Source organism: Oncorhynchus gorbuscha, linkage group LG10 (genome assembly GCF_021184085.1).
Source record: "Oncorhynchus gorbuscha isolate QuinsamMale2020 ecotype Even-year linkage group LG10, OgorEven_v1.0, whole genome shotgun sequence".
Taxonomy (NCBI): domain Eukaryota; kingdom Metazoa; phylum Chordata; class Actinopteri; order Salmoniformes; family Salmonidae; genus Oncorhynchus; species Oncorhynchus gorbuscha.
The window spans coordinates 74,347,985-74,369,870 of NC_060182.1; the positions used below are offsets into that span (position 1 = coordinate 74,347,985).

Genomic DNA, 21,886 nt, shown 5'->3' on the forward strand with positions numbered 1-21,886 from the left:
GCTGTAAGACCAGTAAATGTGTACTAATTTGAGTAAATATCCATACCATTTTGTATTGACACATTTATTTATCATCATCATGGATGCATTGACAAATGTTAGAATAAAATTTGAACACTGCATCAGCATGAAGGCCAGTGGGGTGAACAATATTAAGGTTTCATTGGCATACGCCATAAACCACATCTGCCAATGAAAGTTTGTGAGAAAATAAGTTAAGGCCACCTGAGTCAAAGTTAATGAGTCAAAGATGCTATATGATAAAACATTAAAATGCATTTAGAATCATGTCATCAAATGGCAACTATATGATAACAAGTATGGTAAGACATGATACCGATCGATATGATATGGCCTGGTGTATCACATTATACCTCATAAGTTAAGTTAATAATTCATTCTATACACATCAAGATGTACATGTGAAAAACAATACTAAAAATAACCAGTCTCTTGTCAACAATCAGCATGCATGCTCAGACCTACAGTACAAATCCATAATTGCAATGTGCTCAAATTCAAGACTACAGACCATATCCCATGCAAATGGTTCATTATAACAAAACCAGAGGGTGTGTTGACCATACGTGCATCAGATGAAGTTGTCCCTCTTGTAATTATCATTTTGCCAACCTAAAGCTCTATAATTGGCTACCATGTAAGCGTGAAGTATTGGCACTGAAAAGGGCAATTATGGTTCATAACCTAGACATGGCTGTTCTAGTCTGTCAGTCAACAGAAAGACTACATTAACTCTGGATTTCCGCCATGTAATTAAACATGTTGTACAATCAGTGTGCTAACATTGATATGAAAGGTATCCAAACATTCAAGTTTCATAAATAAAGAAGTCCCGCCAAGTGCTCGTTGTACCACATAGACACTGAAGACACCAGACTCACGCTTTCAATAAGACATTGAGTGTTTGGACTTTTAAAATGGGACAGAGATCCTCCAAAAATTCAACATCTGAAATGTGGACCTTTGGAAATTCTGTATTGTTTTTGCACATTTCAAACACTGTTTAGTGGACAGAAAATCTCTCCCTAATAAAAGGCAGCATTTGGACAAATCACATGTAAATGACTTAACTATCACGTCTTGAAATGGGTAAGTTTTATTAGTCGTATGTACAGGATACACATGGTATACGTCAAGGTTATTATAGTTTTGTAATTTAATGTTATTTCTATTGTTTTTTATTTGAAATTCAGTTTAGTTTGTTAGATCAGACTTGGTTTTCTTTAGTTTGTTTGATAAAAACAGGAGCCATGTGTGTTGTAGGTCTATAGTTAGTTTGGGGGGGATGTCACTTCTTGCGGGGGGGGGCAGTAATACATAATGTGATAGGCCTAACATCTTTGTATCACAATGGCTTCTGTGAGAGCATGGGCAGCACCATTGGGGCCACCTCCATATTGAAATAGTACATTTTCTTCTTAACAAGTAAACTTAAAATTGGCTGATCCCACCAGATGACCCGGCTATCATGACTCCAACCGGTTCATCAAGAGGGATCAAGTCTATGGCCCAGGACCGAGATTTGGAAACCCTACACTAGAGGACTCCATACAACTCCATGTCCAGGAGGTTTGGTTAGGTTTACATTATAAATCAATCCTAATGTGACTTGGATTTAAAAGGATAAACACCAAGACTGGTGCAAGAATTATGGTGGAAGGAAACTTTTGCCCGTGTTAACACGAATCCAATGCTTTTTAAAATGTAGTAGCAGATATAAGAATCAAGTACCTTTACCTGACAGAAAGGAAAAAACAAATGAAGTCCTGGCCCATTTGACATGTTATGTTTATGTAATATTAAACATGTATAACTGACTAAGCCCTTCAAATAGGTTAATAAAAATGGCTGCAAAAACATAAGCAACACATTCACAAATCTATCAGTTCAAAGCCAGCCAGCTTGTGTGTGTTTCTGCTCCACCAAACAAGATTCTGGTTCATCTTCAAGAAGACTGCGTTCCAGAGGCGGTCGTTCGGTTTCTCAAGCCTGATGACAGTTGCCCACGGACAAAGAATATTCTCTCGACAAACTCTGCAGGGGCAGAAACCAGATCCAGTGCCACAGCTTAGGCTAAACAGCCATCCTTGCAAGAGGTGACTTTCTCTCTCTCTCCCCCAGTAGTAGTAGATTGCAAGTGAGAAGGCACGGCACCACATCAGACAGCAACTGGCTGTCAGTCTGAAGTTTGTCGTTGTAGATTGTAAACGGCTCCAAATTTACAAGCTGTTCTAGCTTAGCCCAGTCCAGCTCTGTGCTTGCCCTCAAGATTTTGTCCCTGTTAGCAATGCACAAACTAAGCCTATTGAAACGTCAGCATCTACTGGCAGTACTTAACCAGCATATTCAGAAGCTCAAAAACCCCATTAGAAAAAAAGGTTACATCCTATCAGATTTGTTTAGAAGGGGAAATAAACAAATAATTTATGATGGCTTCCATTTTAGTTCGTTTTGCAGTCAATTATACGTTTCAGCATATGCTATTATTTGTTTACTATATTGTTTTTACAATTTTAGTTTTTATTTTAGTTTACTATAATAACCTTGGTATACACCGTCCAATGAAATGCTTACTTGCAGGTTCCTTATTGACAATGCTACAATAATAAGAAATAATTAAAGATAAGAAACAAACATCATCAAGTCATGAGGATAACAGTAAAAGAGTCAAAAACTCATTAGCACGTCTCGCTCCTGTACACTTGTGTAGAATGGCTTCCCAAATACAAAGGAGTGCAGTCCAGCCCTCAGCTTCTCAGCAAAAGCCATGACAATATTCAGGTCGCCTTCCACCATCAGGTCGAGGTCTGTCTTCAAGCTGCGCAAGGAGCGGAAAGGCTTCTTTCCCTTTTGCCTGAGGGTGGGGAATTCAAACATAAAAAAGTTGTATTACACGGTGTCCTGCTGTGCTGGGATAAAAGTCCTATTGAAACCAATTACATCTGCTTCCATAGCGGGAGGTAACTTACGTTTCATCTTCAATGTATTTGAGTAGCGTGAGAGCCTTCCTGTGAAGGATCAGCAAGAACTGGGCTAAGTAAGTACTTCGCAGATTGAGGCCTGGCTTCAGCATGAACACCTGGGAACAACACCGAGAATCAACTATTATTGTTGGCCCTGATAAGCCAACAAAAGGCCGACATATGAGGAGACCATTTTTCAGCACCACAAATATTGTTGCCTCCTTTTTTCTGGTGTCTTACCTCATCTATAAATAACTTCACCAAAGTGTCTTTATGCATAACATCCTGAAAAATATTTCTGAGAAAAGAGTGGAGCTTTTAGTGGTCACAAAAACAGAATTAACATCCACATCTTTCATGAATGTTAATGTAAACAAGACATACACATTTGATACATATGAAATAAATCAATCAATGCTGTTAAGGCATCTAAATAAAACACAGGCAATTCCAATTTAATTGGAATAACAGAACAGGAGAGAAGAAAGCATACAGGTTGGGGGTGAAGGACTCATCGGTGTGAATGACAGCGTCGGGGGCGATGTCATCCTCGCTGGCTGCCTTCCAGAGTGTGCTGAGCTCCGAGCGCATGTAGAGGCGCTGGTTGTAAGTGTGCTCATGGCAGGGTGGCATCTGCTTCACCGTGTTGATGTCCACGTCGATGTGCGTGGTCGGGTAGGGCGAGTACAGCACCTGGCGGAAGGGCAAGACGAAGCTGCCCATGGAGTCCTTGGTTTGGAGAAAGGAGGGGGAGAGTAATGAGGGGGATCACAATGCCAAACTGGCAGTCTGTTAAGCTATGACCTTTTGTTCATTTTTTGAGGCCTTGGTTCGAAATAAAATACTTACTTTGCATGACTATTAATTTGCATGCACTTACAATGGGATAATCAAGATGTGAGAAAACAAAATTAAGTAACCCCCATTGAACCGAAGATTGTTTTTAGTGCGTTAGTGCTAAAAAAAAATATATACAACAATTGCCTGCACATCCACTGGCTCTCCAGGACCAGCATTAGAGAACTGTAATTTAGAGTGGCGTGGTACCTTGAGGAGGCCTTGTACAAACAGTCCTGTGTCGTACTTGAAAGAGGAGTCAGCTTTACAGAGCCGAGAGCACTTCCTCTCAGCAGGGGTGAGGAAAAGGCTCAGTGTTCGCACTATCTAGAGCACAAGAAAACACAAATCAACATGGAATACCTCACAACTCATCTGCATTTTAGTGAGGGAGAGAGGATTTGGAGGAGTGTGGGTGTGTGCGCGTGTTAACCTGTAATGTCATATTTTCTATGCTGCAATTTTTTTGTAGATACACAATAACATATGCAGACATGCCTGTGTATATAACATTTTTATACAACTACTGTGTGCATGAGTGTGAATGCATATGCTGATACAGTAGCCAATGTATGTATGTATGTATGTATGTATGTATGTATGTATGTATGTATGTATGTATGTATGTATGTATGTATGTATGTATGTATGTATGTATGTATGTATGTATGTATGTATGTATGTATGTATGTATGTATGTATGTATGTATGTATGCATGTGTTAAGCAGAGTATTGGCAGCCTGTCAGTACCTTGTTGACTTTGTCTGGGTTGCTTCCGACCACCATGGAGCAGCCACACGTTTGGAGATGAGAACTGATGGCCCTGAGAGACGGAGGCAATTTCATTTGTGTGTACTTTTTAAAATTAATGACAAGGAAGTCACTTGATATTAATTTAGCATAATGAGAACATGAGCAACATTAAAATGTATTAAAATGTGTCCACGTGTTTGTCATAAAAATATGACTTTAATATAGGTCTCTAAAGTGACAAGTGTTTCCTGACTACTGAAATAACACTTAAAAGCTGAGTAAAGAAATTATGACTTGCAGTGTATTTGTCATCTCCACAGGCAGTTAAGATAATGATGTTTAGACAGATTTGTCAAGGGGTGCATAACTGCATTCCACTGATAACTACAATCTCATCACAAATATAGTGTGCAAGGTAAGCAATGTGTACCTAATGGACCTGCCCAGTTTGGATAAAAAGGAGAGAAAAGCTGTTAACCTGAAGGAGAGTAAAACATTTTTTTTTAACCCTGTGACTATCCCACAAAAAGAAAAGCAAGGACACTCAAGGTTGTTTCTTGATCATGTGAAGGGTTTTCCACTTGTTGGCAACATTAGTTAATAGAGATTACTTATCAGTCTCAGAGCTCAATTTAGTCGACACTGCATTGCAGTATTTATACTTTTCCAATGGTTAAATAGTCACAGAATTGTTCTGGGTACTGTAAAAAAAATAATATATATATATAATAAAAAACAGGTAGACAACTTACAGGCAGATGCTTCCAATTTTCAGAATGAAGCAGATAAGCCTACAATAACAGTGCTTACTTATGCAGGAAATCTTCATGGCAGCTGTCTCCAATGTCGTCATCATTTAGGATGGTGTCCTTGATCTAACACAGTTGGAACAAACAAGAGTTCTTTGGTGAAATAGTCCTCAATATGAAGGACAAGATAAAAATGTTTGCCTACTTTAACTGTGGTGAGACAGAGAGTAGTTATTGCCCGAATTTGAGTACGGTAGTCTAATCCTCAAATTATTGTGGAATTGTGTGTGACTTTGCACATCTCATTGATGAACATCAAAAAGATAATTAAAGCTTCAGTGGAGCCTCATTGGTTAGAACCTTCAGCTTCTTTTCCACAGAAATTGTGGAGGCTTTGAAGTTTTAGTTTCATTTTCAACTGGGGTTTTTGCCTGGTAATGAAAGCTGTGCAAGACTTAACATATCAGTGAAACTAGTTGGATATCATTCTTGGATACCCATGTGATAATGTGACAGTGAACTGCAGGCATAATAGTCTCCTCATGGACATACAGTGGGGTCAGAAATTATTGACATCTTTGATAAAGATGAGCAAAAATGACTATAAAAAATACAGTATAGCTAAAAATGTGTATGCCCAAAAAAACTAAGGGGGGATTACACTGCTCAAAAAAATAAAAGGGAACACTAGAATAAGATCTGAATGAATGAAATATTTTTATTAAATCCTTTTTTCTTTACATAGTTGAATGTGCTGACAACAAATCATGAACATTTTCAATGGAAATCAAATTTATCAACCCATGGAGGTCTGGATTTGGAGTCCACACTACAGGCTGATCCAACCTTGATGTAATGTCCTTAAAACAAGTCCAAATGAGGCTCAGTAGTGTGTGTGGCCTCCACGTGCCTGTATGCCCTCCCTACAACGCCTGGGCATGCTCCTGATGAGGTGGCGGATGGTCTCCTGAGGGATCTCCTCCCAGACCTGGACTAAAGCATCCGTCAAATCCTGGACAGTCTGTGGTGGAATCTGCCGTTGGTGGATGGAGTGAGACATGATGTCCCAGATGTGCTCAATTGGATTCAGGTCTGTGGAACGGGCGGGCCAGTCCATAGCATCAATGCCTTCCTCTTGCAGGAACTGCTGACACACTCCAGCCACATGAGATCTAGCATTGTCTTGCATTAGGAGGAACCCATGGCCACCCAACCGCACCAGCATATGGTCTCACAAGGGGTCTGAGGATCTCATCTCAGTACCTAATGGCAGTCAGGCTACCTCTGGCGAGCACATGGAGGGCTGTGCGGCCCCCCAAAGAAATGCCACCCCACACCATGACTGACCCATCGCCAAACCGGTCATGCTGGAGGATGTTGCAGGCAGCAGAACGTTCTCCACGGCGTCTCCAGACTGTCACATGTGCTCAGTGTGAACCTGCTTTCATCTGTGAAGAGCACAGCGCATCAATGGCGAATTTGCCAATCTTGGTGTTCTCTGGAAAATGCCAAACGTCCTGCACGGTGTTGGGCTGTAAGCGCAACCCACACCTGTGGACGTCATGCACATTTGTGGCCTGCTGGAGGTCATTTTGCAGGGCTCTGACAGTGGTCCTCCTGCTCCTCCTTGCACAAAGGCGGAGGTAGCGGTCCTGCTGCTGGGTTGTTGCCTTCCTACGGCCTGTTGGGGAATAATCAGAATTGGTGGGTAACATAGATAAGATGTTTTATTTTCATGATATGCTTATGAGTTATTTCTCATAAGAATGTATTTTGTTGTAATATAGTGGTGGCCATTTGCAGTATCTGTTCCATGTCAAGACTAAGTTGCATGGGCCGCAGAGAGGGGAGAGGTCAAGGTGTCATGTGTAAACATATCTTTTGCTCCACTGTGTCTGTGTGCCAGTCACTCCCTACTTTTCCCATCGGGGAGAGGAGGATGACAGTGTCTGGAATCATTCTATGCTCCCCGTGAGCTTGTCCAGGATTGGTTGTATTTAGAATTGGTTGTATCTAAATGACAATTTGATATATGCCTGTCGATATGGAGGATTGGTTTATGGTTCTGGGTTTGAGTAAGGAGACAAAGCTGAACGATTTATTATGTCTATGCTGTCTGACTGTGTGTTCTTTGCTATTAAAGGATCTCAGTTGCAATGTAGAGGGGGCTCTCAGAGAACTTATTGATAGACACTGAATTGATTGGAGAGTCACAGGGTTGTGATAGAGCTCATATAATTAAAGATGGACTTTGATAACTAACTGACTTGTGTGTGGTTTGTGCTCATGATTTGGTAAATAGAGGAAATTTCCACGACAGGACTCCTCCACGTCTCCTGATGTACTGGCCTGTCTCCTGGTTGAGCCTCCATGCTCTGGACACTACACTGACAGACACAGCAAACCATCTTGCCACAGCTCGCATTGATGTGTCATCCTGGATGAACTGCACTACCTGAGCCACTTGTGTGGGTTGTGGACTCAGTCTCATGCTACCACTAGAGCGAAAGCACCGCCAGCATTCAAAAATGACCAAAACATCAGCCAGGAAGCATAGGAACTGAGAAGTGGTCTGTAGTCACCACCTGCAGAACAACTCCTTTATTGGGTGTGTCTTGCTAATTGCCTATAATTTCCACCTGTTGTCTATTCCATTTGCACAACAGCATGTGAAATTAATTGTCAATCAGTGTTGCTTCCTAAGTGGACAGTTTGATTTCACAGAAGTGTGATTGACTTGGAGTTACATTGTGTTGTTTAAGTGTTCCCTTTATTTTTTTGAGTAGTGTATATTATACTAACATAATTGCTCAGAGAAGAGATTTTGTTTTACAAGTAATAATCTTTCTCAAAAAGGTAGGGGTAAAAATGATTGACACCCATTTTCAATACCTCACCTTCGAGGATAACAGCATGGAGTCTTTTTCTAAAACGTTTTAGGAGTTGGAGAACACATTGGGAGGGATCTTAGACCATTCCTCCATACAGAATTCTTCCAGATCCTTAATATCCTTCGTCCATGCGTATGAACTACCTTCATCAATTAAAAACATGGGGTTTTCAAGACCTGAGATAACAACTATAGTTTTAACTATGCTTTGTGGAAAGTAACTTTTTCCAGGGGAACAACTACTTGATTATAGATCCCAAAAAATAACTACTTTTTAAAACTATTTGAATATGCATCTCAGAAAGTATTACTTTTTAAAACTATTTGAATACAGATTGAGAAAACTACTACTTGATATAACTACTTGGAAATTGGGTGGTGGCTGTTTTAATCTGGCTTTGGCCAGATCAGTTTTTTGGTCTGGAGCGGCAAGAGCTGCCGGAATGGCAAGAGCTGCTGGAGCGTAGTGGTTAGAGCGTTGGGCCAGTAACCGAAAGGTTGCTGGATCGAATCCCCGAGCTGACGAGGTATATCTCGTTCTGCCCCTGAACAAGGCAGTTAACCCACTGTTCCTAGGCAGTCATTGAAAATAAGAATTTGTTCTTAACTGACTTGCCTTGTTAAATAAAGGTAAAAAATAAATGTAAAAAAAGCTGACATGCAGAGCCCTCCAACACTGGGAAGGATATCAAACCCACACTGGACAGGAACCTACCGGGTGTTACTTGGCTGTAGACCTGACCCAAGTAAGGACAATACTGTTGGATTTCTGTTTTCTTTTGTCGGATACTCCGGTAAACAGCTTAGATGTCCAGTAGCAGACAGGGACCGGAAGACCTGTGTAGAAAGGCTCAAAGACGAGCTAGGTTTTGGTTTGGTTGTAATTGCTACCCAGCGCCATGACGCATTCTGTTGTTTCATTCCCTGAATAAAAGTCCTGAGTCATTTCCCTGGAGAAAGGTCAATTTTGGTCTACGCTTGTGTTATTTCACACTCTCATCAGTTGTTAGCCAGCCCCCCTGCCCAGGTCTGATTGAAAACCTGTTGAAGAGGACAGTCCAGTCCATTAACCCAGATGTAGGATATCAAGGATCTGGAAGGAGAAATTGTCTAAGATCCATCCCAATGTGTTCTCCAACTCAAAGCATTTTAGAAAAAGGCTCAGTGCCGTTATCCTTGCAAGGTGAGGTATTGAAGACAGGGGTGTCAATAGTTCAAAACCTCAAAAATTGTATTAGTAAAAAAAATGTATTTCCCTTTTTTTTAGCATAAAATATAGTATACAGTATTTGAATTATTCATTTTATTCAGTAATTTTTGCTAATCTTCATCAATGTTGTCAATTTCAGACCCCACTAACTGTTAAAAGCAAAGTTGCAACATAAATGGGTCTGCAGAGTATAATGAGCTTTACTATATTTTTTGCACGATGGCTTCTGATACTCACATCTATGTCCTCTGGGACACTGTGTGTCTTCATGGAGGACAGCAGCTCCATGATGGGGACAATCTCTGATGTCAGCACAGAAATGATGTTGTAGCCCTGTATGTCAATGACAAATACCGGCATGGCAGGCTAGGTGATTCAGGTGATAGTACTGGGCTATAATGATAAATCATTTTCCCTAGTGATGGATTGAGAAAAACTGCCTTAAGGGGGTGGCCTAGTAGGGGATAGACTTGGCACTTAAAATCTGAACACTTACTTTCTGCATCCAGATGCGTCCCTTGCGGATTATGTGTTTGAGCCTCTCCACACAGACAGTGTGCAGGGGCAAGTAGAAGGCCAGCTCTGTCTGTGGAAGAATAATGGACAGGGCACACGTGTTCTTGTCACCCTTCAGCTCGCCATCAAAGATCAGCGAGACAATGATGACGCCCTTCTCAGCTAGGACAAAGAACTTGACGTCCACCGCTCCACACTCGGCGCTGCGCAGAATCTCCCCGTTCAGCGTGTGATTGGCCAGGAAGGTGACTTCACCGTCACTCAGCAACAGCGGCTGCTCACACCTGGGAGCCCAGATGTGGCGCACTCGCGGGCCTAGGATGTTGTCCCAGTAGGCAAAGGTGGCGGCGAGGAGAGGGCATTCTCCTTCGACAGTCACCTCTGTCTTAGCCACTGCGGGCGACTGAGGTGGGCCAGAAGACATGTTGTTACTGTACCTGGGGGTGGGTTGGAAGACCAGAAAGGTGGAACGTAGATCATGCCTGGCTGGTAGAATTATACATCTATTTATTGTTCAAGTTATCTTATAGGAAGAGAAAATAGATGTCATACAAAGAATCCAGCCCACAAACTAACAATATTGAACTCTTGCACCTTCATAAATACAAATCTCCATTAAAAACAGGCAAGTTTAGTCTCATAGTGTATAAGTCCACACAAGACATAATACCTTTTAACTATCTAAAATATTAAAGAAATTGGTGTGTATTTTCCAGTGTTGTGTTCGGGAGCAAATCGAGTCTGAGTCAAGACCATGATTGTAATTGTCAAATCACCATAATAAGAGTTTAAAATTTCCAGTATTTCTGTGTTCATATTTCAGATCATATGGATTCTATATAGTGAAACAATAGTGAAACAATGCATGCTGAGGGAAAATAGAGCCACTATGAATTATTATTAACCCAAACACAGCAGGGAACAATCATTATAATTACTTTCAATGATGTTCTGATTTAATCTCTTTAGTTTTGTTGGAAAGGTTTAACACTAAAGAGAAAAAAAACATATCCAATCAGGATTTTTCTGTGCTGGTCTCTGGGGAGATAAATCTAGCTATCCAAGTCAGCCATTGGCTAAGCCATCAGAAGCTAGATAAAAGGCATCTGCCATTCAAATCAAATAATCAAATCAAATCAAATCAAATCAACCTTAAGTGAAATGCTCAACTGTATTAGGTATTTTTTTTGGAGTAACAGTGGAATCAACAATCACATTTTGACTTAATAATTGAGACCGTTCTTACAAAAATGTACAGAAACTTCTGCCTTTTTGAAGTCCAATAGGTCATTGGGCAATAGCGAGCATCAGTTTTCACAAGGTCTAGCTAGCTAGTTTGCAGCAGGTGTTATCAAAGAGGATGTTGTTGCTAATTTGTTAGCTTTCAAAAAGAAGTTAAGTTTCAAATGATCATCATCTGGTGAGTGGAACTGGATTTTTTTTAGTGCAGCATGCTTGCCGTTAGACATCTATTTGAAAATACCTTGTGTGCATGTGAAACATTGTTGCATTTAAAGTGTAACGGACAGCATTTTAGCAATATGAAACCTTACTCAAATCTGTTCATATACACCCCCAGAAAGAAGGACACTTTAAAATGGTCTGACAAGCGACCACTTAGTCATTTTCATAAATTCCTAGAATGTTTGGGAAGGCATTTGTGAAAATTCTATAGCAATATAGAGTGGGAAAGTGGCCGTGCATTTGGACAATTAATAGACACTGCAGAAAATAAAACCGAATAAAAACACTCAGACCAGTGCGCTGTAGCCAATCAGAGTGACAGTAGACCATTACAAACAAGCCATTTGCCACCCGCGGCTGCCATCATTCACTTTGAACTGAACTGTGTGTTTACAGGCAGTTGAACAGCGCGACTTTAGATTATTAGAACGCATTAGCCAAAAGCCACAAAATACACCCAAATGGATTTCTGCACATATGAAAACACCACAGGAGTCCTCTTACATTTTGGAACTTTACAGTCCTATTGACCAAACAACCATGAAAAGGTAGACTCTCTGTCCCTCTGTTATGAGCAAGATAAGCTCAAATCTGATGAAGGAACATTAGATAAACACTCAAACTTTTTCGGCTAGTTGTCCATCAAAATTGCAATGATAAACCATATGGAATTGCAACCTACTCTTCCTTCTGTAGCTTGCCTGCCAATGCATGCTTGTCCCAAACAACCACCCAAGCTAACTGGCTAAAGTTGGCTAGCTTGCTACTCCCAGACACAAATGAGAACACCTCACTCTGACCATTTTACTCGGCGCAGTAGAGCTGGTTAGGCTGCTTACATGTTATCTACAGCGTTCTTGACTAACTATAACTTCCCCCCCTACGTTTACTGATATCGGTCATATTCAGCAGGTGTTCCGTTCGTAAATTCATCAGTTCTGCGCTCTGGCACACAGACGAGAGTGCTCCGAAATCAAAGTAGATAGTCAGAGTGAATTTGCAAACGCAAGAGATATGCTTAATATATAATAGATGTACAAGTTCTTGCTAAATAACCAAATGAAACCTGCTTCTCTAGCAGTGTATAGCCACCAAAAAACAATAAGGGAAAAAGTCAGTCACTCACCCACCCACTCCTGCAATGGCATGTCATCCTCCTAGCAGCTAGCAAGCTAACATTAGGCTCTGTGTTTTTAGCGTGCTACATAAATAGATACGTTAGCCTATTAGCCACATTATGACTGGTTTGTGATCATTGCCCTTGCTAGTTTGAATGTATTGACATTCCCAACCTTGGTTACATTTGTCAGTTTTTGTCCAGAATATTGAGTCATTGAAACAGTGCATCCCGAATGGAGGCAGCAAACAATGTACCAGGCCAGATGTAATTTACAACCTGATAAATACTTTTTGGACTACCAAGAAATGTATTGATGAATATTAATCATGCATTGAACTGTATTCATCTATTCTGCCAACAATGCCTTAGCGTACGTCATGGAACGTTGAGTCAAATAGAACCTATTTTTAAAACCTCTTGACTGATATTATGATTGTCTGTTTGTTTCATATCTGCAAAGCAGTTAAAATACTGTCAGTTTCACTTTAAGTCACTGGTTACTTTGTGTGCCAACTGTTTCATGCAACGGGAGTAATAGTTGTACATTTTGATTGGGAAACACCTAATGGCTGTGTTTTTGTATTCTTATGATCAGGATCTACTGGCTTATTATGTCAGAGTTCATGGACTGCTTATCCTTTAAAATCATACTGTGTGTGACTGCTGTCTTTCCATCGGCCCTATACAGTGGTGTAGTGGTGCCTGGAGAAGTGGGTATACTCAAATTTAGCCAAAAAAGTTCCCAAATAGCCCACCCAGCGAAAGGCACCCTGTGTGAAAAATCAAGTTTTTGTTATGGTTTTCCAGATTTTCACCCCCCCCCCCACCCAACAACAAAAAAAGTACACTTTATTTAATAGAAAATACAATTTTGATGGTCTAAGTCCACAACAATGCTGAAACCACATAAATCTGATTGGGTGGGCCCGTCAGGGTCTGGCTCCCCATTGGGTGGGCCTCTGTCCACCCAGGCCCATCCACTGCCTCATTGCCTGCATCCGTAATGGGTCAGCGGTCAAACGACCTCCACTCATCACTGTCAAACGCTCCCTGAAACACTTCAGCGAGCAGGCCTTTCTAATCGACCTGGCCGGGGTATCCTGGAAGGATATTGATCTCATCCCGTCAGTAGAGGATGCCTGTTGTTTTTTTATGCCTTCCTAACCATCTTAAATAAGCATGCCCCATTCAAGAAATGTAGAACCAGGAACAGATATAGCCCTTGGTTCTCCTCAGACCTGACTGCCCTTAACCAACACAAAAACATCAAATGGCGTTCTGCATTAGCATCGAACAGCCCCCGTGATATGCAGCTGTTCAGGGAAGCTGGAAACCATTATACAGACAGTTAAAGCCAAGGCTAGCTTTTTCAAGCAGAAATTTGCTCCTGAAACACTAACTCAAAACAGTTCTGGGACACTGTAAAGTCCATGGAGAATAAGAACACCTCCTCCTAGCTGCCCACTGCACTGACGATAGGAAACACTGTCACCACTGATAAATCCACTATAATTGAGAATTTCAAGAAGCATTTTTCTACGGCTGGCCATGCTTTCCACCTGGCTACTCCAACCCCGGTCAACAGCACTGCACCCCCCACAGCAACTCGCCCAAGCCTTCCCCATTTCTCCTTCTCCCAAATCCGTTCAGATGATGTTCTGAAAGAGCTGCAAAATCTGTACCCCTACAAATCAGCCGGGCTAAACAATCTGGACCCTTTCTTTCTAAAATTATCTGCCGAAATTGTTGACACCTGTTCAACCTCTTTCGTGTCGTCTGAGATTCCCAAAGATTGGAAAACAGCTGCGGTCATTCCCCTCTTCAAAGGGGGGACACTCTTGACCCAAACTGCTACAGACCTATATCTATCCTACCCTGCCTTTCTAAGGTCTTCAAAAGCCAAGTCAAAAAACAGATTACCGACCATTTCGAATCTCACCATACCTTCTCTGCTATGCAATCTGGTTTCAGAGCTGGTCATGGGTGCACCTCAGCCACGCTCAAGGTCCTAAACGATATCTTAACCGCCTTCGATAAGAAACATTACTGTGCAGCCGTATTCATTGATCTGGCCAAGGCTTTCGACTCTGTCAATCACTACATCATCAGCAGACTCGACAGCCTTGGTTTCTCAAATGATTGCCTCACCTGGTTCACCAACTACTTCTCTGATAGAGTTCAGTGTGTCAAATCGGAGGGTCTGCTGTCCGGACCTTTGGCAGTCTCTGGGGGTGCCACAGGGTTCAATTATTGGACCGACTCTCTTCTCTGTATACATCAATGAGGTCGCTCTTGCTGCTGGTGAGTCTCTGATCCACCTCTACGCAGACGACACCATTCTGTATACTGCTGGCCCTTCTTTGGACACTGTGTTAACAACCCTCCAGACAAGCTTCAATGCCATACAACTCTCCTTCTGTGGCCTCCAATTGCTCTTAAATACAAGTAAAACTAAATGCATGCTCTTCAACCGATCGCTGCCTGCACCTGCCCGCCTGTCCAACAACACTACTCTGGACGGCTCTGACTAAGAATACATGGACAACTACAAATACCTACAGTGCCTTGCGAAAGTAATAATTTTGCACGCCCAATTTTTCAGTTTTTGATTTGTTAAAAAAGTTTGAAATATCCAATAAATGTTGTTCCACTTCATGATAGTGTCCCACTTGTTGTTGATTCTTCACAAAAAAATACAGTTTTATATCTTTTTGTTTGCTTCTCTTTGTTTGAAGCCTGAAATGTGGCAAAAGGTCGCAAAGTTCAAGGGGGCCGAATACTTTCGCAAGGCACTGTAGGTGTCTGGTGAGACTAAACTCTCCTTCCAGACCCACATCAAACATCTCCAATCCAAAGTTAAATCTAGAATTGGCTTCCTATTTCGCAACAAAGCATCCTTCACTCATGCTGCCAAACATACCCTTGTAAAACTGACCATCCTACCAATCCTCGACTTCGGCGATGTCATTTACAAAATAGCCTCCAATACCCTACTCAACAAATTGGATGCAGTCTATCACAGTGCAATCCGTTTTGTCACCAAAGCCCCATATACTACCCACTGGCTCCATGTCATCTACAAGACCCTGCTAGGTAAAGTCCCCCCTTATCTCAGCTCGCTGGCCACCATAGCATCACCCACCTGTAGCACGCGCTCCAGCAGGTATCTCTCTCTGGTCACCCCCAAAACCAATTATTTCTTTGGCCGCCTCTCCTTCCAGTTCTCTGCTGCCAATGACTGGAACGAACTACAAAAATCTCTGAAACTGGAAACACTTATCTCCCTCACTAGCTTTAAGCACCAACTGTCAGAGAAGCTCACAGATTACTAAACCTGTACATAGCCCACCTATAAATTAGCCCAAACAACTACCTCTTTCCCAACTGTATTTATTTTATTTTACTCCTTTGCACCCCATTATTTTTTATTTCTACTTTGCACATTCTTCCACTGCAAATCTACCATTCCAGTATTTTACTTGCTATATTGTATTTACTTTGCCACCATGGCCTTTTTGTTTGTCTTTACCTCCCTTATCTCACCTCATTTGCTCACATCGTATATAGACTTGTTTCTACTGTATTATTGACTGTATGTTAATTTTACTCCATGTGTAACTCTGTCGTTGTATGTGTCGAACTGCTTTGCTTTATCTTGGCCAGGTCGCAATTGTAAATGAGAACTTGTTCTCAACTTGCCTACCTGGTTAAATAAAGGTGAAATAAAAATAATTAAAAAATAGCACTGACATCGGCTGATGTAAAAAGGGCTTCGTAAATACATTTGATTCATTGATGTCTATGCCCCTGATGCAAACAGCATGATGACAATTGCGCATCAAATAGCCTAACCAACACTTCAGACTAAACTTTTTCAATACCTGGTTTGCATACCCATTGTTGTCTTAGTTAGCATTTACTGGTAGATATAAATTTAAACATATTTCCTACCCTACCAGCTACAGATGTCATTATTCTGTGAGCTGCTCCATGCAACAAAAAAACAACAACTGCTGATGCCTGCAGATGCCCCATGTGGATCAGTTGGTAGAGCATGGCGCTTGTAATGCCAGGGTGGTGGGTTTGATTCCCATGGGGGACCAGTACAAAAATATATGCACTCACTACTGTAAGTCGCTCTGGACAGAGCGTCTGCTAAATGCCTAAAGTGTAAATAAGATTGCCGGTGAAGGCAATTGTGTTTTTTTTGTTTGTTTCTTTAACTTATTTTGTACATAATGTTGCTTCCACCGTCTATTATGACCGAAAATAACTTCTGGACATCAGAACTGCGATTACTCACCACGAACTGGCAGAATCCTTTTTTACCCCGTTAACGAGTCCAACGAGAATGACATACTGCTTTCCCGGGAACAGGCCCAGATCCCCGTTATTTGCATGAAGAGAAGGCTGAGAAAAGGGGGCCTGAGGGCAGGCTTCTGAGAATTTGTGGGCGATCAAATAAACCCCCACTGCCTTCCAACCTGCTAGCAAACGTGCAAACTTTGGAAAATAAAATGGATAACCTAGGCAGAAGATTAAACTACTAACAGGACATTCAAAACTGTAATAGATTATTTCACGGAGTTGTGGCTGAACCACGACATTATCAACATACAGCTGGCTGGTTATACGCTGTATCAGCAGGGTAGAACAGTGGCGTGTGGTAAGACAAGGGGCGGCAGACTATGTATTTTTGTTAATTAACAGCTGGTGCAGGATATCTAAAAGTCCCAAGGTTTTGCTCGCCTGAGGTAGAGTATTTCATGATAAGCTGTAGACCACACTATCTACCTAGAGAGTTTATCTGTACTTTTCATAGCTGTCTACATACCACCACAGACTGAGTCTGGCACGAAGACCGCACTCAATGAGCTGTATTCCGCCATAAGCAAACAGGAAAACGCTCACGCAGAGGCGGTGCACCTAGTGGCCGGGGACTTTAATGCAGGGAAACTTAAAGCGGTCTTACCAAATTTAAATGAAGTTTTATCTTGTTATTAACACTTTATTACATTTATTATTATTCTAGCTAACTATTTGTGTAGGTAGCTATCAAGTAAACTAAATGATATGGTGTCAAAGGATGGCCCTAAAAATTGTCAAAGACTCCTTTCCACCCTAGTCATAGACTGTTCTCTCTGCTACTGCAACACAAGCGGTACCGAAGCACCATGTCTAGGTCCAAGAGGCTTCAAAACAGCTTCTACTTCCAACCCATAAGACTCCTGAACATTTAATCAAATGGCTACCCAGGCTATTTGCATTCCCCCCCCTCTTTTACACCATTGCTTCTCTTTATCTATGCAGTCACTTTAATAACTACCTAATGTACATATTACCTCGACTAACCACTGTCCCCGCACATTGACTCTGTACCGGTTTCCCCCTGTATATAGTCTCGCTATTGTTATTTTACTGCTGCTCTTTAATTACTTGTTATTTTTATTTCTTATTCACATATTTTTTTTAACTGCATTGTTGATTAGGGGCGCATGTGACTAATAAAATGTGATTTGATTTATTCAGCTGAAAGTAGGCTGTGTGTGCGGCGCGGCACGCATGTTAATATATTTCACATGGATTACGATTGTGTAGGCTACTTTGTGCATGATTTCTAAATTGTAATACATAATTGATATGCCCTATACCGCCACTACATGACTTTCATACGCATCAGTAGGTACTAAGTAGTGTGTATAAGCAATGTTGACTGTATTTTGGACTATTCCTAAAATTATCCACCGCCATTGTTGCAACCCCTATTACTAGTCTGTTCAACCTCTCTTTCGTATCATCTGAGATTCCAAAAGATTAGAAAGTGGTCGCGGTCATCTCCCTCTTCAAAGGGGGAGACACTCTCGACCCAAACTATTACAGACGTATATCCATCCTGCCCTGCCTTTCTAAAGTCTTCGAAAGCCAAGCGAACAAACAGATCACCGACCATTTCGAATCCCACCGTAACTTCTCCGCTATGCAATCTGGTCACCAGTGCACATCAGCCACGCTCAAGGCCCTAAATGATATAACCGCCATCGATGAAAGACGGTACTGCGCAGCAGTCTTCATCCACCTAGCCAAGGCTTTCGACTCTGTCAATCACCGTATTCTTATCGGCAGACTCAACAGCCTTGGTTTCTCTAATGACTGCATTGCCTGGTTCACTAACTACTTCTCAGACAGAGTTCAGTGTGTCAAGTCGGAGGGCCTGTTGTCCGGACCTCTGGCAGCCTCTATGGGGGTGCCACAGGGTTCAATTATCGGGCCGACTCTTTTCTCTGTATATATCAATGACGTCGCTCTTGCTCCAATCCAAAGTTAAATCTAGAATCGGCTTTCTATTTCACAACAAAACCTCCTTCACTCATGCTGCCAAACTTACCCTCGTAAAACTGACTATCCTACCGATCCTTGACGTTGTCATTTACAAAATAGCCTCCAACACTCTACTCAACCAATTGGATGCAGTCTGTCACCAAAGCCCCATATACTACCCACCACTGCGACCTGTATGCTCTCGTTGGCTGGTCCTCGCTACATATTTGTCGCCAAACCCACTGGCTCCAGGTCATCTATAAGTCTTTGCTAGGTAAAGCTCCACCTCATCTCAGCTCACTGGTCACCATAGCAACACCCTCCGCGCTCCTGCAGGTATATTTCACTGGTCATCCCCAAAGCCAACACGTCCTTTGGCCGCCTTTCCTTCCAGTGCTCTGCTGCTAATGACTGGAACTAATTGCAAAAATCACTGAAGTTGGAGACTTATCTCACTAACTTTAAGCATCAGCTGTCAGAGAAGCTTACTGATGCTGCAACTGTACACAGCCCATCTGTAAATAGCCCATCCAACCAACTACCTACCTCATACCCATATTTGTTTTTCTGCTCTTTTGCACACCAGTATTTATACTTGCACATCCTCATCTGCACATCTATCACTCCAGTGTAAATTGCTACATTGTAATTACTTCGCCACTATTGGCATATTTATTGCCTTACCTCCTTACTTCATTTGCACATACTGTATACAGATTTTTCTATTCTGTAATTGACTGTACGTTTGTTTATCCCATGTGTAACTCTGTGTTTTTGTCGCACGGCTTTGCTTCATCCTGGCCAGGTCACAGTTGTAAATGAGAATTTGTTCTCAACTGGCCTACCTGGTTAAATAAAGGTGAAATAATACAAAATAAATCTGCCTTCTCCCTGGTTTTCAGCCATTAGCTTCGCCCACGACTGGCTCGTGTGAACTACAATCCCGACGCAGTGTTTTAACGTTTAGAAACGTCAATAATCATTGCTTGCGATACGGCTTTCGAAACATATGGCCCTTAACCTATATCCGCGAGAATAAATCCTTCAAATAAAAGAGACACACTTACTGTAGCAGTTTTGTACAGATCCATACAGCTATGGGTGTATCCAACAAAACTACACAGCCAGGTGCATGCTAGATGGCTAACTAGCACAAGTGGTCACCTCTTGACTGCCGTCTATTTTCTGTTTAAAAAAAGCGCTGTAACATGGAGATATAGCCTTAGTGGGAACATGAACCCTATCAAGGTGTGTATCAATGTAACCTTTGTTTTCTTCTTGCTGATATGAAAGGTAATGTCCTTATACATCCAAAACCTTACCGTGGCGTAAACTACGTCTGTTAATGTTCAGATTGAGTGTCGCGGCTCTTAACCAAACTCCCACAGAAGACGTCTTCGTCCAATGAGCTATGTTTCATGGAACTGAGAGTCATAGTCAAAGGCTCGGTTACTGTCTATAACAAGTGGTCAAGGTTAATGTTTTCTGGGGTTTAAATAATGTGAAACATAAAAGGAGAACTACACATCTTAATAGAGCCAGTAGCTGACTCAGTACTAGTTAGTTAGGCGTATGTATGCATTACAAGCAGTAGCTAGCTAGCCAAGCTGTAACGTTAGTACATATAATGTTGGTAAACGTGCTGTAAATAGAAACTGGCATGTCCGAAAACATTTTCAATTATATCTGAATTTAAAAGAGAGGCTTTACTCACCAAAATATCAATGTATTTTGTTTGTAGCTCGCATTAATATTGTACTATGACGGCACAAACATATGTTAAAAGTGCACTCTGCCACCTACTGTGTGGGGGTGCAAACGGGGGACCGTTAAGCAGAGAGGAAGAGAAAGGCCCAATTCAGCGGAAAATCTTTCTCCCTCCCATTGTTAGGGCGGAGAGACATGTAACTTGTCAGTATATCCATACTATTTGCTTTAACAGAAAAACACGGAGAAATAGAATCACTTCCTCATTCGTCAACACTACATTATATGTCGTGAAGGCACACTGCCGTCTAGCGAAATATTATGGGTATCTAAGATAGATGATGTAATTTTACATGCAAAACAAATAAATAATATTGAAGGTTGATTCATACACTGAGAATACCAAACATTAGAAACACCTTCCTAATATTGAGTTGTACCCCCCTCCCTCAGGGCATGGACTCCACAAGGTGTCGAAAGCGTTCTACAAGGATGCTGGCCCATGTTTACTCCAATCTTACCCAAAGTTATGTAAAATTGTCTTGATGTCCTTTGGTGGATCATTATTGATACTCATAGGAAACTGTTGAGCTTGAAAAACCCAGTAGCGTTGCAGTTCTTAACACTAACTGGTGCGCCTGGCTCCTACTACCATACCTCATTCAAAGGCACATACATCTTTTGTCTTGCCCATTCTCATCTGAAGATGATGCATTCTCAATCGCACTCCACACTTCCCTTTCCCACCTGGACCAAAGGAACACCTATGTGAGAATGCTGTTCATTGACTACAGCTCAGCGTTCATCACCTTAGTGCCCGCGAAGCTCATCACTAAGCTAAGGAACCTGGGACTAAACACCTCCCTCTGCAACTGGATCCTGACAGGCCACCCCCAGGTGGTAAGGCTAGGCAACAACACGTCTGCCACGCTGATCCTCAACACTGGGGCCCGTCAGGGGTGTGTATTTAGTCCTCTCCTGTACTCCCTGTTCACCCACGACTGCGTGGCCAAACACGACTCCAACACCATCATTAAGTTTGCTGATGACGCAACAGTGGTAGGCCTGATCACCAACAACGATGAGACATCGGGAGGAGGTCAGAGAACTGGCAGTGTGGTGCCAGGACAACAACCTCTCCCTCAATGTGAGTAAGACAAAGGAGCTGATCGTGGACTACAGGAAAAGGCGGGCCCAACAGGCCCCCATTAACGTCAATGGGGCTGTAGTGGAGCAGATCGAGAGTTTCAAGTTCCTTGGTGTCTACATCACCAACAAACTATAATGGTCCAAACACACTACGACAGTCGTGAAGAGGGCACGACAAAACCTTTTCC

At 41.9% G+C, this 21,886-nt stretch overlaps 1 protein-coding gene across 4 annotated transcripts; it reads right to left on the reverse strand.

The window, feature by feature from the left end:
• Nucleotides 1-48: 48 nt before the first annotated feature.
• LOC124046558 (guanine nucleotide exchange C9orf72-like) lies at nucleotides 49-20,806 on the reverse strand. 4 transcript variants are annotated; one of them, XM_046367067.1, is made up of 10 exons: nucleotides 20,557-20,800; nucleotides 9,921-10,371; nucleotides 9,662-9,757; nucleotides 5,386-5,450; nucleotides 4,573-4,645; nucleotides 4,032-4,148; nucleotides 3,478-3,713; nucleotides 3,225-3,282; nucleotides 2,991-3,100; nucleotides 49-2,875 (listed from the first exon to the last, which is right to left on the reverse strand). In XM_046367067.1, exons 2-10 carry the CDS (start codon nucleotides 10,362-10,364, stop codon nucleotides 2,689-2,691), a joined length of 1,386 nt encoding a protein of 461 aa, XP_046223023.1. In that variant the 5' UTR covers nucleotides 10,365-10,371; nucleotides 20,557-20,800; the 3' UTR covers nucleotides 49-2,688. The 4 variants fall into 4 exon arrangements, with proteins under 4 accessions (XP_046223023.1, XP_046223021.1, XP_046223022.1 ...); XM_046367065.1 differs by having other exon boundaries at nucleotides 9,921-10,377; nucleotides 20,557-20,799; XM_046367066.1 differs by lacking the exon at nucleotides 20,557-20,800 and adding an exon at nucleotides 20,165-20,495 and having other exon boundaries at nucleotides 9,921-10,377.
• Nucleotides 20,807-21,886: the final 1,080 nt, after the last annotated feature.